Source organism: Polypterus senegalus, chromosome 11 (genome assembly GCF_016835505.1).
Source record: "Polypterus senegalus isolate Bchr_013 chromosome 11, ASM1683550v1, whole genome shotgun sequence".
NCBI classification, from domain to species: Eukaryota; Metazoa; Chordata; class Cladistia; order Polypteriformes; family Polypteridae; genus Polypterus; species Polypterus senegalus.
The window spans coordinates 52,905,003-52,925,515 of record NC_053164.1 but is presented as its reverse complement, the minus strand read 5'-3'; the positions used below and the strand labels follow the sequence as shown (position 1 = coordinate 52,925,515).

Genomic DNA, 20,513 nt, shown 5'->3' with positions numbered 1-20,513 from the left:
GTAAATCAGAATTGAGATGGTACCTGTACAAAGACATTTTCAGACTAAAAGGTGCCTAAATGGACATTCATTTTGAGCTTTCAACCACTAACTGAATTCTGGCTGAATGTGATGGATAAAATAACTGAAAGTGACCTTGATCCAATCACCAGAGGTTACATCTTCCTTCAAAACTAGCTGCATTCATCTCTTCTGTCTCTTTGAAACCTAAAAGCTCAAAAACGTTCTTTGTCTTGGAAGCTACTCTCCATAGATAGAGCCTTGGAGCTGGATGCCCTGAACTTGCTCTGAGATCCGCTCTGCTAGGCCTAGCTGTATGCCAATGATTGAGCTCTGTCTGAGAGGACTGAAAAGCAGCATTACTTTAAGAAAGGCACTTCAGCACCTACTCTCTTGTTCCAGAAAGAGTAATGATTTTCCCTATGAAGTTGCAGTGGGTACAGCAGAGAGCCTAACAAGGAGTTGAAGAACATAGCATTATACCACATCACTGACAAAGAGTCATGTTACAAAAAACAGTAGTGCACTCCAACACATGAGGAGTCCTCCATTTGAACCTGGAGCAACAACACTCAACTTATACAGCATCCCACATCATCCTTGAAGCCTTGGTATCATAAAGATGTTTATCTGTGAAAAGATAAATTAGAACTTTAAATAGCCAGTTAATAGCCAGCCTCTTTTGTGTTATATATTTGTCTGTCTTGTCTGCCTTGCATTCTGTCTTCTTTGTCAATATATATGCAGTTATCATATTTCTATAATTTCTGTAATCCTTCCATTTATCAATAAATTGTATTTTTCTGTTTCTTAAAATGAGTGTGCTTCAGCTACCTTGATATAAGTCTATTGGCAGGAAAACCTCTCCTACAGAGAAAGGTAAGGAACATAAAGTGGGAGCTTTGCCAAAATATTTAATTACCTATATTGCCAAAGGCAATATCAATCAATCAATCAATCAATCAATTAGTTTTCTCACATCGATGCACAATTTTTTTTTCATTTATTTGGTGTCTCAGGGCGGGCTGGAAAAAGAGTCCCCCATTTCCCGACATGCAGTAAGTTGGAGATGAGACACTATGGATGTAAAGGGGAAACTCCATCCATCCATTATTCAACCTGCTATAGCCTAACTACAGGGTCACGGGGTTATTCTGGAGCCAATCCCAAATTGCAAGGCAGGGTGCCAGCCCGTCGCAGGGCACACACACACACACCCCCGCACACACTAGGGACAATTTAGGATTGCCAATGCACCTAACCTGCATGTCTTTGGACTCTGGAGGACCCGGTAAGCGAACCCAGGTCTCCTAACTGCGAGGCAGCAGTGCTACCCACTGTGCCACCGTGCCGCCCAGGGGAAACTCCATCTTGATTAATTTAAAAATTTGTTAAAAATAAAGCAACTAATAAATTGTGAGTGGCAAATAGTGTGCAATTATTTTTCCTATATAATCTACTTACATAGCAAAGGATTTTATTATATACCTTTTACCACAAATGAAACATAATCAGGCTACTAACAAGTAATTTCAAACTGTCAAGATAAAATAATAAGTAATTCACTGTTGAGAATATCAACAGGGATTTCTGAAGGCATATTTCACGTAGCAAAGCTCTCAACAGCACATGTGATATGTGCATGTAAGTATTAGTGTTAAGGTAGTTTACATCCAATTTTCATTTAATGTCTTTTTAATATGGAGTTTTGTTTTAACTTTTTCATATTGCCTATGGGGCAGTTTAGTTCAAGCAAAGAGTTGTATGGATATGGTGCTTCTTATTATCCTAGTATTGTATTTTTGTAGGTTAACTGACAGGTACTTTTTTCACAGATTGTGGTGTGGAAAAGATACTCTGACCTCAAGAAACTGCACAGTGAGCTCTCCTACACACACAGAAACTTATTTAGAAGGTTAGAAGAATTTCCTGCTTTCCCAAAAGCACAAGTATTTGGTAAGGATGGTCTTTATCTACAGTATCTTGTGTGGTTTGTCATTAGTTGGCACAAGAATTTTGACTTCTCTTTCTAGTTAAAGAATTTGACTAATAAGTTAAATTGCAAGCATCACAGAGCATTTTCAAAGAAGTTACATTAAGGTGCATTTGAGGACTGTATAGACACTGTAGCCCTCAATGGGCCGAGTTCAGTAAGTGAGTTCTCAATCCTCAATCCATTTCAGGACTATGGGGGCTGAAAGCTATCTCTCCAGGATTGGATAGGACTCTAGTCCATCGCAGGGACCATTGTCACTCATACATGCACACACCATTTTCACCCTTTTGTTATGAATTCCTTCTTTGCTTGAAAATATCTGACTGTTGTTATTTTAGTGAAATGGGACTTGCAAAGTTATTCAGTTATGGCAAATATTAGGTAATAGCAGAAGGGGAAGGCAGCGACTGACCATTATGAATACCAGGTGAACGTGGCACTTTGAAAATCTGGTCAGCCAATAATTTACCATCAAAATCCTAAAGCTGGACACATGTAGCATGTATGGCCACACATAAAGCCTCAGTTGCTTAGTGACTGTCATTGTCACTAGAGAGGCAGGAGAAAGAAAAAACACTTTCACAAGTAAACACCTATGATTGCACACAGTGGTCGAAGTGGAAACAAATAAATGGCGGTATGCTGTTTTTGTGTTCTTCTCGGTCCTCCTTGCTTTGCTGTTCAAATTTGACACAAATTCCTAACCAAGCATTATTCCCTCTTGAAGTTTTGTGTTCTTTTTTGTATATATATTATGATAACATATGCCTGTAAAACTCAGGATATTTTGAAAATTTTTCAGTTTTTAATTGGACGAACAGCATGAAATCAGGACTGTCTCTTTCATTGGGACGTCTAGTCACCCTAGTAAATGACAGTGTCTGTGAAATAGTTAATCATTATAATATGCAGATAATGGAGGTGTCAGGTTTGTTTAGTGTAAAGTTAATACTGAGTAAATGTTTATTTATGCCACAGAGTCCTTTATTGAGAGCTCCTGCACATGCTGAATCAGACAGTGACAGTTACCATCTTTCTAAGTACACAGTCTACAGTCAGTAGCAGCTATTGGAGTTGGAAAAACAACAAAATATAGAAGTTGGTGTTACTGCTGTCAAGGAAAAAAAAAGAAATTCATAGGTCAAGTCATACAGAATGTTTCTACATTTTAAGATAGACGAGTTTGCAATGCTGATCAATGGCAGATTTTGAACTTTTCAAACTGTGTACACCGCTTTTTCATTGAAATATATTGAACAATCTTTACAAATTACTTTGAAGAAAAAGTGTACCACATTTTCAACAAAATTGGCCCATGGGGGGGTAAGTTGTTTCATGAGGACAGACAGGCAGACAGCCAGACATGGTCAATCACAAGATGTACTTCGTGCATTATATACAAACACACCTAAAAAGATGGAGCACAGTTTGTCTTGTAGAAGGTTCTTCCATTTAGAAAAAACAGTTATAAATGATATAATTTTGTTAAGAAGCCCATGAGAAACTTTGTTAATGTCAACAAGCTGCATTACTTTTGCAACCCAAAGACCCTCATACAGGAGGGTTCTTTAAAGAGTATGTAGTATGTTCTTTGTTCAGAACATTCAGGCTAGGTTTGGGCTCAACTGGGGTTTTATCTTGATTCTATCTGTGTTTTATAATTAGGATATCAAGGTCCACTGAGCTTTACATATGATCATAGACATGAGCAACACATAGATGGTACAAGATCAGAGGTACTTGTTGGCAACTTTAGGTCCTCATTTTTGTTGATGAACTCCTCCTCAGTTAGTAGTTGGGAATCGGAGTGAAAAAGCAAAATATCTTAACTTAATGCTCAATTAGACTGTGGAGGAGATTTTGAAGTTTGTTTAAAATGTAGCCTAAAGTTTGCTAGTCAAGGTGTGCCATAAGCCCAATCCAAGACATGTCAGGAATTTATCCTTAATCTTTAAATGCATTGCGTGAATAAGAGCTGAAAGGCATTAACTTGGATTTAAAATGGCATACTTTAACATTAATGCTGTCTTAGACCTCTCTGTGAATAGCAATTTATGCAAACCCTTATAACAAGCTAAAAATTCAGGGTTAATTTGTTTTTTGTAACAATCATGAAATTATGTGATCTGTAATGATCTAATTTTAAATGTGACAATATAATACTTATTAACTTATTTTTGTAATTTTGTCAAAGGTCGTTTTGACGCATCAGTAATTGAAGATCGCAGAAATGCATCCGAAACTATGCTTCAGTTTACTGTAAACATCCCAGCCCTTTACAACAGCCCGCAACTCAAAGAATTTTTCAGGGTATGTCTAAAGAAAGTCTATCTTTTTGTACATTCTCATAAAAGTGAGTTACTGTAAATCGGTAAACATTTAAAATTGTTTTCTGCAGTATTTTTTCATGAAATTTGTGGGTTATGTTTAGAGAAATATTTAAATCAGTTTTGTAGAATTGATATCTGTATGGAATAAGAGGTAATTCAGTGGAACTTGTGACACAATTTTTATTTGTGTGCTTTGATCTGTTTTCCATAGGGTGGAGAAGTCAGAAAACCTTTAGACTTGGCATTTCCTTCAGTTTCATCTCTGCCTCCCCCTTTAATTCCGCTTCCACAGAGTAACGGAGAGAAAAACAAGCCAGAAACTGAAATATGTTCAGCTGTTGGCATCTCAGAATCACCCTTAGAAAATGTTGAAGAAGGGACAGAAGCATACAGTGAACCAGTTGATAGCATAGCACTTAATGAAAATTACCATGGTAAATAAGCTTTTTTATACAACATGTTAACAATATAGTAGCCCTACTTTTTGTGGGACATTGGTTTACAGTTTTCACTGTAAATTTATTTTCTTTATCAATTTGTCAAAGAAAATGATACAATAACAAAAGCTTTTTGTCACAATTTAACTAGTGTGACGGACCGGCAACAGCCATTACCTGGCCAGGAAGCCAACTGTATGGAAGGGCTTGGGGAGAGAGCATTGGCAAAGCAATACCTTCCCCGCTCCTTCCATGCAGTTGGTGTCCCTATATGATAAAATACCCAAGCAAAAATATTTAAAAAGCAGATGCAATGTATGAGGTAAACCAGGGAGGAAAGCAAAACCTTTAATTCTTTTTAAATGTGTCATAAAACCCTGTATAGTTGCTGGGCTGGCTTGTCACTTTGTCCACTTTCAGAGTACAACCACTTGGAATGTCCTATTTATTCTTTCCATTTCTCTGTCTCACATGACTCTGGCCTCTTCTTCCTGGCATACAACCTTCACCACAGGGGTATATATATAATACTGTATAGGGGTATATATACTGCTCAAAAGAATTAAAGGAACACTTTTTAATCAGAGTATAGCATAAAGTCAATGAAACTTATGGGATATTAATCTGGTCAGTTAAGTAGCAGAGGGGGTTGTTAATCAGTTTCAGCTGCTGTGGTGTTAATGAAATTAACAACAGATGCACTAGAGGGGCAACAATGAGATGACCCCCAAAACAGGAATGGTTTAACAGGTGGAGGCCACTGACATTTTTCCCTCCTCATCTTTTCTGACTGTTTCTTCACTAGTTTTGCATTTGGCTACAGTCAGTGTCACTACTGGTAGCATGAGGCGATACCTGGACCCTACAGAGGTTGCACAGGTAGTCCAACTTCTCCAGGATGGCACATCAATACGTGTCATTGCCAGAAGGTTTGCTGTGTCTCCCTACACAGTCTCAAGGGCATGGAGGAGATTCTAGGAGACAAGCAGTTACTCTATGAGAGCTGGAGAGGGCCATAGAAGGTCCATAACCCATCAGCAGGACCAGTATCTGCTCCTTTGGGCAAGGAGGAACAGGATGAGCACTGCCAGAGCCCTACAAAATGACCTCCAGCAGGCCACTGGTGTGAATGTCTCTGACCAAACAACCAGAAAGACTTCATGAGGGTGACCCAAGGGCCCCATGTCCTCTAATGGGCCCTGAGCTCACTGCCCAGCAGCATGCAGCTCATTTGGCATTCGCCATAGAATACCAGAATTGGCAGATGCACCACTGGTGCCCTGTGCTTTTTACAGATGAGAGCAGGTTCACCCTGAGCACGTGACATAAGTGAAAGGGTCTGGAGAAGCCATGAAGAACATTATGCTGCCTGTAACATCATTCAGCATGAGCAGTTTGGTGGTGGGTTAATGATTGTCTGGGGAGGCATATCCATGGAGGGTCACACAGACCGCTACAGGCTTGACAAAGGCACCTTGGCTGCCATTAGGTATCAGGATGAAATCCTTGGACCCATTTTCAGACCCTATGCTGGTACAGTGGCTCCTGGTGCACGACAGTTCCTGGCCTCATGTGGTGAGAGTATGCAGGCAGTTCCTGGAGGATGAAGGAATTGATACCATTGACTGGCCACCACACTTTCCTGACCTAAATCCAATAGAACACCTCTGGGACATTATGTTTTGGTCCATCCAATGCCACCAGGTTGCACCTCAGACTGTCCAGGAGCTCAGTGATGCCCTGGTCGAGATCTGGGAGGAGATCCCCCACAACACCATCTGTCATCTCATTAGAAGCCTGCACCGATGTTGTCAGGCATGTATACAAGAACACAGGGGCCATACAAAGTGCTGCGTACAATTTTGAGTTGCTGCAATTAAATTTTGGCAAAGTGGACTAGCCTGCCACATAATTTTTTCACTCTGATTTTTGGGGCGTCTTTGAATTCAGGGCTCTGTAGGTTGATCATTTTCATTTCCATCAAACGATGTGGCATCCTTTCGTTCCTAACACATTACCCAGTCTATATCAGTATAGATATCCAGGAGGATTTCTTTTTCCCATTGAGATCTGATGTGTTTTCAAAGTGTTCCTTTAATTTTTTTGAGCAGTTTATAATATACTGTACCCTGATAGCCTTCCATTGCACATTGGTATAGCTGCTTTCCTCTTTATACTGTTGGTGGCTTTCTTTTTTGGAAATTTATCCTGTTTTGGTTGTTGTTCCTTTACCTCATGTAACCTCTGATCAGCAAAACACTCCAACACAGAATGAGATTACAGTGTGCACATTAATTTACTTCCTTCCTGAAACATTGATTCAGATTACAAACATAGCTAGAGAAAGATATTTTATATTTGCAAAACCTGTGCGGAGCTGCTACATGGTGCTAAGCAAACGGGTGTTGCCTCTGCAGCATCAATCAAAACTTAAACTGCTATAAAATTTAGTTAGTGTTTAATCAGCAATGTTTTAAAAATACTAATTTTCAGTACACCTTGCTGTCAGGTATGAAAGACAGTGATAAATCAAGATTGCATCAGTTCTTGGTATTGTATAACAACAACAATAGAACATTTTCATATACACAAGATTTAGATCAGTGTACTTTGCAAAATGTCAAAGAAATAGTTACAAGAAAAGACAAACAAATTAAACTAGAAAAGAATAATAATAAATAACAAAAACTCACAAATAAAAAATAAATAAAAAGTCACTACAGGCTTACTTAACACCCTTATATATATAGTATCACATTCTAAGGCACTGAAGATAAGTTTGGGAGAAGAAAACCAAAATCACAGGGTTTTTAAGGCCAAAAGACTGCCTTGCCCTCACTGGGAAATCTGTCTACCATAAATGCACTTTACTTACACAGGCTCCTAGTTCCAGTTGAGTGCCCAAGTTCTCATTGCATAATCTTACTTTCAGAAGCCCCAGTTAACTAAATTTCCTTAAAATATACTGTATACTATGCACTGTATTTCTATGTACTTTTATTCTAGTATGACAAAAAAGACAGTATACTCCAATTTGATGTTATGGTTTAACGTATTTAAGCATGTTTTCCAAAAATTATAGTGCATGGTTTTTTGGTAAACATCACACAAATTTCTGCTTAGCTATTATCAAGCTAAATTCAAAGACCTAATTACTCTCAATGATTTAATACATCCCTGGAATTAATCTTTGGAAAGAGTTCATTGTTCTCTAATATAGCTTACGAGCAAATTTTACCTTGTCTTTCTCTGTGATCTGCTTTAGCTCTTTCAGGGTTGAGGTCTTTTTTGGTATTCGCTGCTAGGTTTATGTCCTACTACAGCATTTTTGTATTAAACTGTGCAATTCATTTCCACCATAGATTTGTTTATGTGACTTACATTGTTGTTTTATAAGATCGACAGAAATGAAAACTTTAACTGTCGGGCATATGTCCTAACCCAGAAGTTCTCATCCCTTTATCTTGTGAGGAAGAGAAAACATTATTATTTAACTCACAGATATCAAGGACTGGGTTTTGAGTTGATCATGCTGCAGAGAGCTATATGATTTGTTCCTGATTTATGCAGAAAAGGAGCTGCACAGCACTAAGGGACTAACTTTTATCATTTATAGGAAACACTGACCTCTGATACTAACAGAAGACCCTGTGAAGAATGTAAGATCTTTATGGACTATAAGAATGTTTAAATTGATTCTAAGTGTGTATAATTAGAAAGGTGTATTCCTTAGGAATGCAAATGGCTGTTTGTTTCATGTTTTAGGACACTCCAGTATGTCATAAATTAAGATCTAACCTTAAGCTATGTATAACCTTGGAATGAAGTGCTAGAGGTTTTTTTTCTTTTCTAGGATATAAAAAAGAGAACGTTTTTACTTTAGGGATTCTGCCAAAATCCAAATCCGTTGACTGAGTTGGAAAGAGGCAGTCTCACATTCTCTCTACTCACCAAGAATTAAAAATAAACCCAATTAAAAAAATAATTTCTTTAAGTTCTTCCGTTGTTTTCCCGACTTCAGCGCTCACACTTGACATGCCTACTCCATACCACTATTAATTTCTGTCCTAAATTGTTAACTACTGAACTATGATTAGGCAAAACTGAAGGCGATATTTCCTTATCTTCCCCCACCAAATATCATATTTGGAGGTTTTGACAAGGTAAAGCATATATTTTGTTAGTGTTTTATTAATATTCTTAACTACACCTAATGCTTTTTTAAATTATTTTTTCTAATGTATGAACAGTAGTGTTATTAGATAATGAATATAAATGAGTCTACAATTTTTACAAGTTACATATGAATTTGTATTTGTTACTCCTCCTGTGTTGTTAATAGTGATGACTGCAGGTTTTCACAGAGGACTGAGATAAAAGAAATGTACTAAAAGCATCAATTGTACAAGGATTCATTCTTTTTTTTTACTGTGTGTGTTTGAATCATATTTTATGAGCAAGAATGATGGAAGGATTAATTTAGTAAGTTCTTTGTTCATTTATATCTGCTTCCTCAAGTTTTAAAATGTCACAATAACAGAGGCAATGGACTTCAGAGTTGTACATTTTATTATAACTCTATCACAAATTATTTTCCCTGCTAAAATCAGCCTCAACATACTATTATAAACAAAACCTCTATGAAAAGGCCATACGTCACTTAAGGGGTTGTATTGCTTCAATCTTATCTAAGAAGTGAGTCAAATTTGGCATTTTTCAGACAAATAAGCTCATATGGCTGGGGTAAGAGAGGGCATGTGGTAGGAACATCTTTATCGATGATCCCCATTGCCTTAAAAGGCACAGAATGATAGTATTAATTTATAGTACATCTTAGTATTTTTAATATTCTGCTGATTTAGCATCATTCTGTCAAACAACTGTCAAGTTCTAGCTAAGATTAGTTATCATTTGTACATAATGCATTCAGATTCTTACTTGCATGTCTAGTTGCAGTACTGCAATATGAACAACATACAACGAACACATGATCTGATCTGATCCAATGATATGTATATGAGAAGCACTGATTGCTGTTGTTGAGTACCCTTATGACATTTAGATAAATGCTGTCTCTGAATCTAATGGATTGAGTGCTATTGCTTTTGCTAGAACAATGAAGGGGGAATAGTGGTTATATACTGTATGCCAAGATCTTCAGTAAAACTGTTTGCATGTATTCTATAAGATCTGAAGAGAAAGGAGCAGTGTTCCATTAATATCCTGAGCTGGCTTTACCCTCCATTTTCAGTACTTTGTTGTCATGAGCAGAACAGGTGCTATAATAGGATTTAATCCTGTCAGTGACGACAGACTCCACCGTGCACCTGTTGAGGATGGTGACCATTGTATACGCACACATCTGAGGACATAAAGGCAATGTGAGCCTTGATGATAATAGTTGTGATATGTTGTGCTCACTTCAGGTGCACATGACCCACCTTTAGCACTTTGTTACGGATAGTCTTCTGCTATTACAGTGTGATATTAGGCTGCTCTTTAGAAGGGAGGGGTTACTTCTACATTTTTTTTACTGCTATACTGTCAGAAACAGGGAGTTTGGTATAGAACAGAAGTCAAAACTAAACATATTGGAGAGAAAGTGTAGATCTAGTGCTTCTACTGATTATAAAGGAAATAATGGATATTTTGACATTAATTTCTTACAGTAAGCACATTGTTTGATTGGTGCAAACCTTTATACATCAAGTTTGAGTTATAATCATCTTATAATCTGACCATAGTGGTAACATTTGGAACACACAGACATGTCTGAGCCAGTACCAGTTTAATTTGAGTCTTACCAGATGGATACCTAGAAAGTGCATTCCAAAGAAAGGCCTGGTGTAGAATCTGTGAAACGTCCACTCATTGAACTCAATTTGGATGTTAAGTGTCGGCAAAGTGGGCTACAGCTCAGGCTTGCATGTGTAAGTCTCATGAGACATACTTTAGAAAAGAGGGCATTGCAAATGACAACGGCAAAGTTAACTAATTAGGATTTTGAAATTCCATCTGTACTACATTCCTTTTAAATGTTGATTGTTTTAAAAATCCTTCTTACATCATCCACAGAAAAACATTATGAGTTGCAGGGACAGTGATTCTCGCGTTCCTTACCATTTAGCACACAAGTGAATGTGACACTGAAGTAGCTGCTCCTCTCTAGCCTTTCAGTGTCATTTGCATCTGTGTCTACACAGCTTCTTAATACTTGTCAGTATTTAGGTATAATTAATTGAGTAAACTCCACAGGAAAAGGTGAATTAAAAAGAATATGGTGAAAGACAACTAATCACTTAAAGCCATGGCAAAAATACACATTTTGGAAATTCTTTTACATATAAATGACCTATTAGCTATTTTTTGAATGCAAAATGCATGCAGAAAAAGGTGAAGTAATTAAAAAATTAGATCAATGAGAAATAAGACTGATTTATTAATTTGTGAAACTGGATAGAATAAAAACATGCAGCCACAGAGGTAACCCAGGACTGAATTTGAGAACCACTAATTTAGGAGAAAAAAATGAGGATGCACTTGAAACAGATTTTTGTTTATAATCTGCGTCTTTTGGCCTTGTCAAGTTTGATTTGCATCATGAACGTTGCGTAGTTTAATGTAAGTTTTAAGAATCTTAAGCATGATTTTGTTTTGTTTATTATGTTATCTGATCACTCAGGACATGGACCCAACATGAAATATACCAACTAATCTCTTGGATTCTTTTCTAAGTGAGGGATAGTAAGAGGTTTCAAAATCAGCTATACAGATGTTACTACTACTACTGCTAACCTCTTACCTGTCTCATTATGTGTGTTTGCATGTACACACAACAGTATGATAAGATGAGTAATCCAGTTAAGGCAGAAACATGGCTTCTAAAAAACACACATTGACATGTGCTAGTCCACCTATAGAATTCTCCCGTGCCAAAATTAAATGTTACATTGTTTGCCGCTGTTGTTCCAAAAACAAGCTTGTGTCTCCTGAGCAGTGTAAGGAAAGTTACTATTAAAAGTAACTAAGTAATATTACTCATTACTTACAAAGAAGTAACTAAATATGTTGTATAATTACAAACATTGCCTTAGTTTTGCGTCACTTGTTTTGTATGAAAACTGGACATTTGTTATTAAATCCTTTGCCTATATATGGACTTTCAGTAAAATGACTAGAAGCACATCCACATTTGATAATTTTCATTTGTTTTATAATTACAGTTAGTCGTATTGTGAATGAAATAACATGCATCCCTTTTTTTCCATCCATAAGCGTGAGACCCCAGAGATTCCACATATAGACATATGATTTGCAGTTTGGTTTTGGTTTTGGTTTCTTAACCCATTAGCCCTGTTGTCTTCCTGTTGTGGGTTAGCTGAGTAGTTTTTTTCCCCTTAAAGCTTAGTTTTGAAGTCCAAATTATATTTTCTATTGTGCATTTTATAATTTTGTTTTTGCCATTTTCTGTTTTTTTTGGTTTTAGCATCTATGACCCCATTTACACCTTTTTTGGACATAATTCATCAGTATTGCAATTATACTGGGCATTAAAATGCATCTCCGGTGTTAGCACTGTTTCTGTTTCTGGATAAAGATTCAAAGTCATTGTCATTGTCTGCTTCTGAGCAACTTTGAAAGTGGTCTAAGTTATCTGACCCCAGTCCAATCACAAATGCATTACACCTAGCTTTTAATGTAGGCAAGTGCTATCTCATTGTAATCAAATCAGTGAAAGCACGTTAATGCCAGGTACAAAGGAGGCCTGCTTTATTTTGTCATCTTTTTCTCTTTTTGCTTAGTTTTGACCATAACGTTGTAATTTTGTCTGCTTTTTGAGAAATGTTTTATAATCTTAACATTTTTTTTTTGTTTTTAATAATATGATTGCTTATTTTGTCAGAACAAGGATGTTTGCCTTTGGAAGATGAGGTTGACGGGGATCACCTAAAATCCCAGGAATTTGATTTGCTTTTTGATTCTGGCGTAGAGGAGTCAGAAGACGAGAAGACCTCTTCATCCTTTCTTTCTAAAAGTGACATGGCTGCTTTTGATCCATGTGCCATAGAAGGTGTGCCATGGTACTGTTTAATTCTGGTAGATTCATGAGGTGTCATATGTTTTATGTATTTAAAACACAGTATTGCAGAAGGACATATTAGATTTATTTTCTTATTTATAGTTTTATTGTTTCAAATATAAAAATAATCATAACATTTTTCTAATCATCTGTGCATTTTAGCTAGACAATCACACAGTATTTTTCCTGCATACCTTCTTTCATTTGTTTTGTTCATGGTAAATAATTCTAGAAAATATAGTTAGGTCACAATTTAGTTTAGGTGTCCATAATAAGATGCTATTAACTGTCTATAAATATTTTATTACCTTGACTATTAACAAGAATACATTATTACTAGAGGTAGTAAGAGTCTAAAAATTATATTAATGTCATTTTGCATGGTAATATTAAAAAGACAATCTGTAGCATGACATGAATTATATCTCAGGCTGTTAAATATCATTTAGTTACAGTTGTGAAAAAATTGCATTTGAATTGAAAGAGGTACCATAAAATATGTAAGAGGATGTGTATTACTTACCCACTTTTATTAATAATTAGAGAATTTGCTCATTTAAATTACCATCAGTTGTAGAGAACAACTTGAAATCCTACTGAAGTAAAATTTATTCAATAATTAAATATTACAGCAAACCCAGGTACAAACTGGTCTCAGTGCTACACTACCATGTTCAGAAATTTTTTATACACTCGCATAGTTTTGTGTCTTGAATAATTTGATGCATCTTGCCTGACTGATAACTAACTTTAAAGAAATTTGTTAAATTATTACTGTTTATTGCTAATATGGAACATATTGAGCACCATTATAAAATGATGGCAATATACTTGAATATGCTATTACAACTTTAATAATTAGCCTAATACCATAAGGTATAATGGGAGAAATAAGTAAGTAAGTAACTTTGGTAACCGTTTAATTAGGTACTGCAGAAATGCATCTGCTACTCATTTATCTTGTATAACAAGAATTAACAAAGGCTTCTTTTGGTGTTAATGATGCTTACAAAGCAACAGTAGTGATTATGCATCTCTGTGCAGTGTGGCTTTTGATATACTGGTACAAGTACTCATGAATATGGAGGATTCACAGGCCATATGACTGTTCCAAAGTAAAGTTATTTTAGTAGGCCACATTGCACAGATGAACAGCCATTTTACCAATGCTTTGTAAGTGTCATTAAAACCAAAAAGATGCCTTTGTTAAAGTTTTATTAAATAAGAGTACATGAGTAATAGATGCAATTTTACCATACCTAAACTAAAGTATAAATTCTAATGGGATAATTAATAAAATACTTATGGGACTGTTAACGAATAAGTTCAGTATTTTCAAGTCAAAGTAATTTCTTTGCAATCATTTGCCACATGAAGTTGTGCTCTGAAGTGAAGCATTTTTTTTTATGAATTTAAAAAATAACATGCCTGTTCTAGCAGTTTAAAGTGGATTTCAAGTAGCATGAAGCCAGATGTAAACACACAAGCCTTAAACTGTTTATCAGTTTCATTTTATGAAGAAAGAAAAATAAGCAAACATTTTTGTGAGATTCAACCATTTTAAAAGTGGTGTATTTCACCTCACCACTTGTATCCCTCTGTGGCAACTTTTCAGCTCCAGGATTTGGCTTCATCCATAATATACCTTTCCCGTGCAGAAATCCAGAGAGTTGCTTGCCTCTATTCTGTAGTCAACTTTATAATAATCTCTGGGGAAAAAAGGTAAAGCAACAACTACATTGTTTTTGATGAAAAACACCTTGACAGCACACATGCATACAAGATGTTGTCTGTCATGGAAAAAAATGTAGTTTTGGGTTTGCCATGTCTCCGGACATTTCTTTCCCTTAGACACCTTAGCAGTTTAGTGTAATGTCACTAATTTTCACTCAGTCCATGGTGAACAAACTCTTTAAGAACCAATCCGTCAATGTTGAAAATGCAAACACTGTTGCATTTTGAAAATCTGCAATTTTGGTTTGGAGAAAAAAATTGCCCAAGTCACCTGCATGATTGTAGAATAAATACTGGAAGATAGGCACTCAACTCCACACAGTGTCCCTTGTCAGGCTGTAGGCATACAATGCCTGGTGGCATGTTTGATAACTGCACCCTAATCCTATGTTATTGACTGACTCGGAGAAATTTTGGATCTTACCTCACATACCAAGATTGTGAGGAAATAACTTGACTGGTAATAACAGATATCTAAATTAAAGTGTTACTAGTTAAATTTTGTGGGAGAATAATCCTCACAAAATAGAAATACATAGTATTTATAGTTTCATAACTTACTGAACATTTACAGTGGGATGCAAAAGTTTGGGCAACCTTGTTAATAGTCATTATTTTCCTGTATAAATCGTTGGTTGTTACGATAAAAAATGTCAGTTAAATATATCATATAGGAGACACACACAGTGATATTTGAGAAGTGAAATGAAGTTTATTGGATTTACAGAAAGTGTGCAATAATTGTTCAAACAAAATCAGGCAGGTGCATAAATTTGGGCACCGTTGTCATTTTGATTCCAAAACTTTTAGAACTAATTATTGGAACTCAAATTGGCTTGGTAAGCTCAGTGACCCCTGACCTACATACACAGGTGAATCCTAGTATTTAAGGGGGTCAATTGTAAGTTTCCCTCCTCCTTTAATTTTCACTGAAGAGTAGCAACATGGGGGTCACAAAACAACTCTCAAATAACCTGAAGACAAAGATTGTTCACCATCATGGTTTAGGGGAAGGATACAGAAAGCTGTCCCAGAGATTTAAGCTGTCTGTTTCCACAGTTAGGAACATATTGAGGAAATGGAAGACCACAGGCTCAGTTCAAGTTAAGGCTCGAAGTGGCAGACCAAGAAAGATTTTGGATAGACAGAAGCGACAAATGGTGAGAACAGTCAGTCAACCCACAGACCAGCACCAAAGACCTACAACATCATCTTGCAGCAGATGGAGTCACTGTGCATCGTTCAACCATTCGGTGCACTTTGCACAAGGAGATGCTGTATGCGAGAGTGATGCAGAGGAGGCCTTTTCTCCGCCCACAACACAAACCGAGCCTCTTGAGGTATGCTCAAGCACATTTGGACAAGCCAGCTTCATTTTGGAATAAGGTGCTGTGGACTGATGAAGCTAAAATTTGAGTTATTTGGGCATAACAAGGGGCGTTATGCATGTAGGAAAAAGAACACAGCATTCCAAGAAAAACACCTGCCACCTACAGTAAAATATGGTGGTGGTTCCATCATTCTGTGTGGCCAGTGCAGGGACTGGGAATCTTGTCAAAGTTGAGGGACGCATGGATTCCACTCAGTATCAGCAGATTCTGGAGACCAATGTCCAGGAATCGGTGACAAAGCTGAAGCTGCGCCGGGGCTGGATCTTTCAACAAGACAACGACCGAAACACTGCTCAAAATCCACTAAGGCATTCATGCAGAGGAACAAGTACAACGTTCTGGAATGGCCATCTCAGTCCCCAGACCTGAATATAATTGAAAATCTGTGGTGTGAGTTAAAGAGAGCTGTTCATGGTCGGAAGCCATCAAACCTGAATGAACTAGAGATGTTTTGTAAAGAGGAATGGTCCAAAATACCTTCAACCACAATCCAAACTCTCATTGGAACCTACAGGAAGCGTTTAGAGGCTGTAATTTCTGCAAAAGGTGGATCTACTAAATATTGATTTCATTTCTTTTTTGTGGTGTCCAAATTTATGCACCTGCCTGATTTTGTTTGAACAATTATTGCACACTTTCTGTAAATCCAATAAACTTCATTTCACTTCTCAAATATCACTGTGTGTGTCTCCTATATGATATATTTAACTGACATTTTTTATCGTAACAACCAACGATTTATACAGGAAAATAATGACTATTAACAAGGTTGCCCAAACTTTTGCATCCCACTGTAGCAACAATAAAAATGCTGTTTTAATTAAAAAAAAAAACATTCTTTGCAATTTTTTTTTAAGTTGTAAAATGACAATACTGGAATTTATGTTTTGAAAGATGCTGTCATTCTATTTTATTTGTTAACTGTAGTGATGCTTCAGGGGGAATATACCAAAGAATGCCAGCCATATTTAAATTCTTTTTATTTTCTTTTAGGTCAACCTGATTTAAACGAACAGTATGAAAATGAGCTTTTGTCATTAAATATCAACTCAGAGAGTACTGGTGCATGCAGTTCCCTTGTATCTGATGACGTGATCAGGGATTTCTTTGACTCTGGCAGTGTTAGCAATCTTTCAGATCTACAGCTCCAACAACTCCAAGACAATGAAGACGAGACTGACACTCCGGGCATTGAGACAGTGCAGGAGGAGTATGTTGTGTTGGCTGTTGAGAAAATTACAGTGGCTATGGAAAAAGAATTGGCTCATGAATACAGCTCAGCTTTTAACCTATACCAGAAAGGCGTGGACATTCTTTTGAAAGGAATGAAAGGTGAGAATGATGCTGGACAATCTTTGGTCATGATTCTCGAAATTTAAAAGAATCGGTGTTAAAAAACACTTCTCAGACTGCATCACCTCATATTGGTTTTCATTTTATTTTTTTGGATTTTAATAAAAAAAAAGTCAATTTTTTAACTTTCCTCATGCTTCCACTCCCAAATGAAAATTATTTTTAACCTTTGGATATAACTGAAAGGATTGAGCAACATTTCGTTTATATTTTATAGTTTAGCATACAATAGTGTTAATACTGTGCTATCCATTAAGAATATAACAAGATGTCAAGCAAAATGTAACCTTTTATTGGCTAACTAAAAAGATTACAATATGTAATCTTTTTAGTTAGCCAATGAAAGATGTCATTTTGCTTGACTTCTCATAGTTTAGCATTGTTACTGTTACTTCAGTGGTTGCTTCATTTTCTATTTTGTAATATTATTTTTCATTGATACTACCATTTTGTGTTTTTATGGGCTCTGCCCTATCCTGTTTCTCTTTGTGTCTGGTTGCTTGGATGCTGTGTGGCTGTTAGGAAGATGAAAATTATGGTGACCATATTATAAAAGTTGGCCACATGCCAGGATCCTGAGTTTGTTTAAAATTAAAGGGAAGGCTTGAAAAAAACTTTAGTGTTGGGGTAAAAAACAAATTCAGATTGTGATATTGACTTCATTTTGTTTTTCAATCACAAGAGTAGTTTTGCATTAAGAACTCTGAATACCAATCTAAGGGTTCTTGTGCGCCAACTCCTGCTTTGTTTGTCAATCCTTTGGTTCACCCTTTGATTTAAAACAAGTATAGGTCTCTGTCACTCACCATTACAGTTGTCTGAGAGGACTTTTATGAATGTCTTTCTCTAATCACTAATATAGCCTGCTATAAGCATGGCAGTGGACAAATTCAATGTGTAAAACAAACTTTGAGCTCCTTTTCCACAACACGCAGCTACAACCAAATTGTCTCTGAGACTCATAAAAGAAGGAGCCACACAGCAGTCCTCTTCTTTTACTCTTAGTAAATTCATGGCAGATGTTTGGTACTGACAGTGAGTTGCTTGCTTCACTTGTGCTGTTTTATTAACAAATTATACGGGCATAATATGCAATTTTACTCATAAATGGGTCATAAATGAAGTGAACAAATCATGAGAAATGATGTCTAGAGTAAATAAGGCTTGCTCTTGAATAAATTGTGTCCAGTTGTACTAATCTTTCTGGTTGGCTGAGGATAAAAAAGGAAAAAAGCACTAAAGTACTTTCCTCATTACTCCACTCTCTTAAACATATACGTTTCCAAATCCCAACACAACGAGAAAGAATATAAACTCATTTTATCATTTATATTATGGGATTGCAAACCACTCACCATTGTTTTAATCAAGTTTGGGCTTTTCAACTTTCTTGTTTTTTATTATCAAGAAAAAGATAGAATGTTAAATAAAAGTTAGAATCTAGCCTGTAATGAAAATTTGTTGAAAATTAAAAGTCAAAGATTTCATAAGCTGTTCATAAGATTGGTCCATGATAAAATAACTTGCATGATATATTTAAACAAAAGTTGTAGCTTATTTTATGATTTAGGTCAACAGGGTCTATTTTGTGGGACTCTTCTTCTTCTTATGAGTGGTATTTGTCATTTTTTTCACAAAGAGCAAATTTATCACTAAATACTGCAACCAGTTCAATAATTAAATGACATAATTTAATAAAACATTTAGCCATACCTTTGTTCTAAATAATTACACAGTAAATTTTATTGACTAAAAATCTGAGAAAGTTTGTGTAAGTCTTTAACTGAAGAGTGCTTTCATTTTCTCAAACATTCAAAGATTTCATAAGCATCTCTAAATGCCTGCTTAATTGTTAAGGTACTGTAATTTGACTCAGTTAATTGCAGCTCCGTAGGACACATTATTTACTTGCTTATATTTGGCTACCTAATCTTGATAGAAACACTAAGTTAATTTACAGGAATTAATTCTTGTGTGCTAAAAGCTTTTATAACACTGTATGTCATTTTTAATTACTTTGAGAAATAAATCATATCCTGTTGAGATTTTGCTAAATTAGCTCTGATTAAATGCACAATTCAAAAAAGACAAAAATACAGCAAATAAACAAAGCTGCCACTGTGTTGCTTACCACTTAAGGTTGTGGACCACATCTGATGTTGTTCTGAGATATTCAAAACATATTTTCCTATGCATGATGTCTAGTCATTTGTGAGACCTTTTTTAATAATAATAATAATAATTCTTTATATTTATAGAACAATTTTTCTCTCTACTTTTTCTACATACACATGCGCTTAGAAGGCCACTGGTCCGCCTTTGTTTGCCTCTTTGACTAAGCCATTTTCAGTGTACAGTATGCTGCATGTTTCTTTAGGCACCTTAATAGAAACCGGCAGTGGGCTGGCGCCCTGCCCGAGGTTTGTTTCCTGCCTTGCATCCTGTGTTGGCTGGGATTGGCTCCGGCAGACTCCCGTGACCCTGTATTTAGGATATATAGCGGATTAGACAATGACTGACTGACTGACCTTAATAGAAACAGTAATATTAGAAAGATGCTCTCAGAAAAAAAATATATAATTTAACAAACAAGCTTGCGACCGTACATAGGATTTTGAACTTAATTATCAGATTTGTCCATTGTGTAAATTATTTAATTTGGCAACTAAACATTCGTAGTACATTTTTTAAGTTTCTTGATTTTACGAACCTTTATAGTAACGGTCAGAAAGGGTGTCCTTTGTCAGAAGATCACTGTTATGACTCTACATGTATAGTAAATCTTCTTTTAAGGACATCAATAATTTATCCTAACATACCTGTTTGTTTCACATTTACCCAGATTTTCCAAACCATGACCTGGTCAAGACTTGATCTCGTCAGCAATGTGCTGCTTTCAGTTGCATTACTTAGTAACTTAAATTTAGAGCACACTATGTGAACAAATATTTCCAAGCATTTGTTGAAAATACTGTATAACCTAAGCTAGCTTCCATCTCTGCCCAGCATGACAGCTATTATATCATTTGTATGCTTTTTCTTTCTACTGTATGTTTATTCCTCTCGTAACATCTCTCTAGTCTTTGCTCTTTCATGTGCTTTCTGTTTGTTATACTTTTAAAGAAGACTCCCCATGGTTTATTCTCTTACACTTCTTCATCAAATTGAATGATTTAGGTATTTTTAATCATG

General features: G+C 36.1%; 1 protein-coding gene across 1 annotated transcript in view; it reads left to right on the top strand.

The window, feature by feature from the left end:
• snx15 (sorting nexin 15) overlaps positions 1-20,513 on the top strand; it is a 46,054-nt gene that overhangs the window by 22,107 nt on the left and 3,434 nt on the right. The window contains exons 3-7 of the mRNA XM_039768631.1: positions 1,836-1,956; positions 4,191-4,306; positions 4,538-4,760; positions 12,667-12,834; positions 16,962-17,300. Of these exons, the coding sequence (XP_039624565.1) occupies positions 1,836-1,956; positions 4,191-4,306; positions 4,538-4,760; positions 12,667-12,834; positions 16,962-17,300 (967 nt within the window). The remainder of the gene's footprint in view (positions 1-1,835; positions 1,957-4,190; positions 4,307-4,537; positions 4,761-12,666; positions 12,835-16,961; positions 17,301-20,513) is intronic.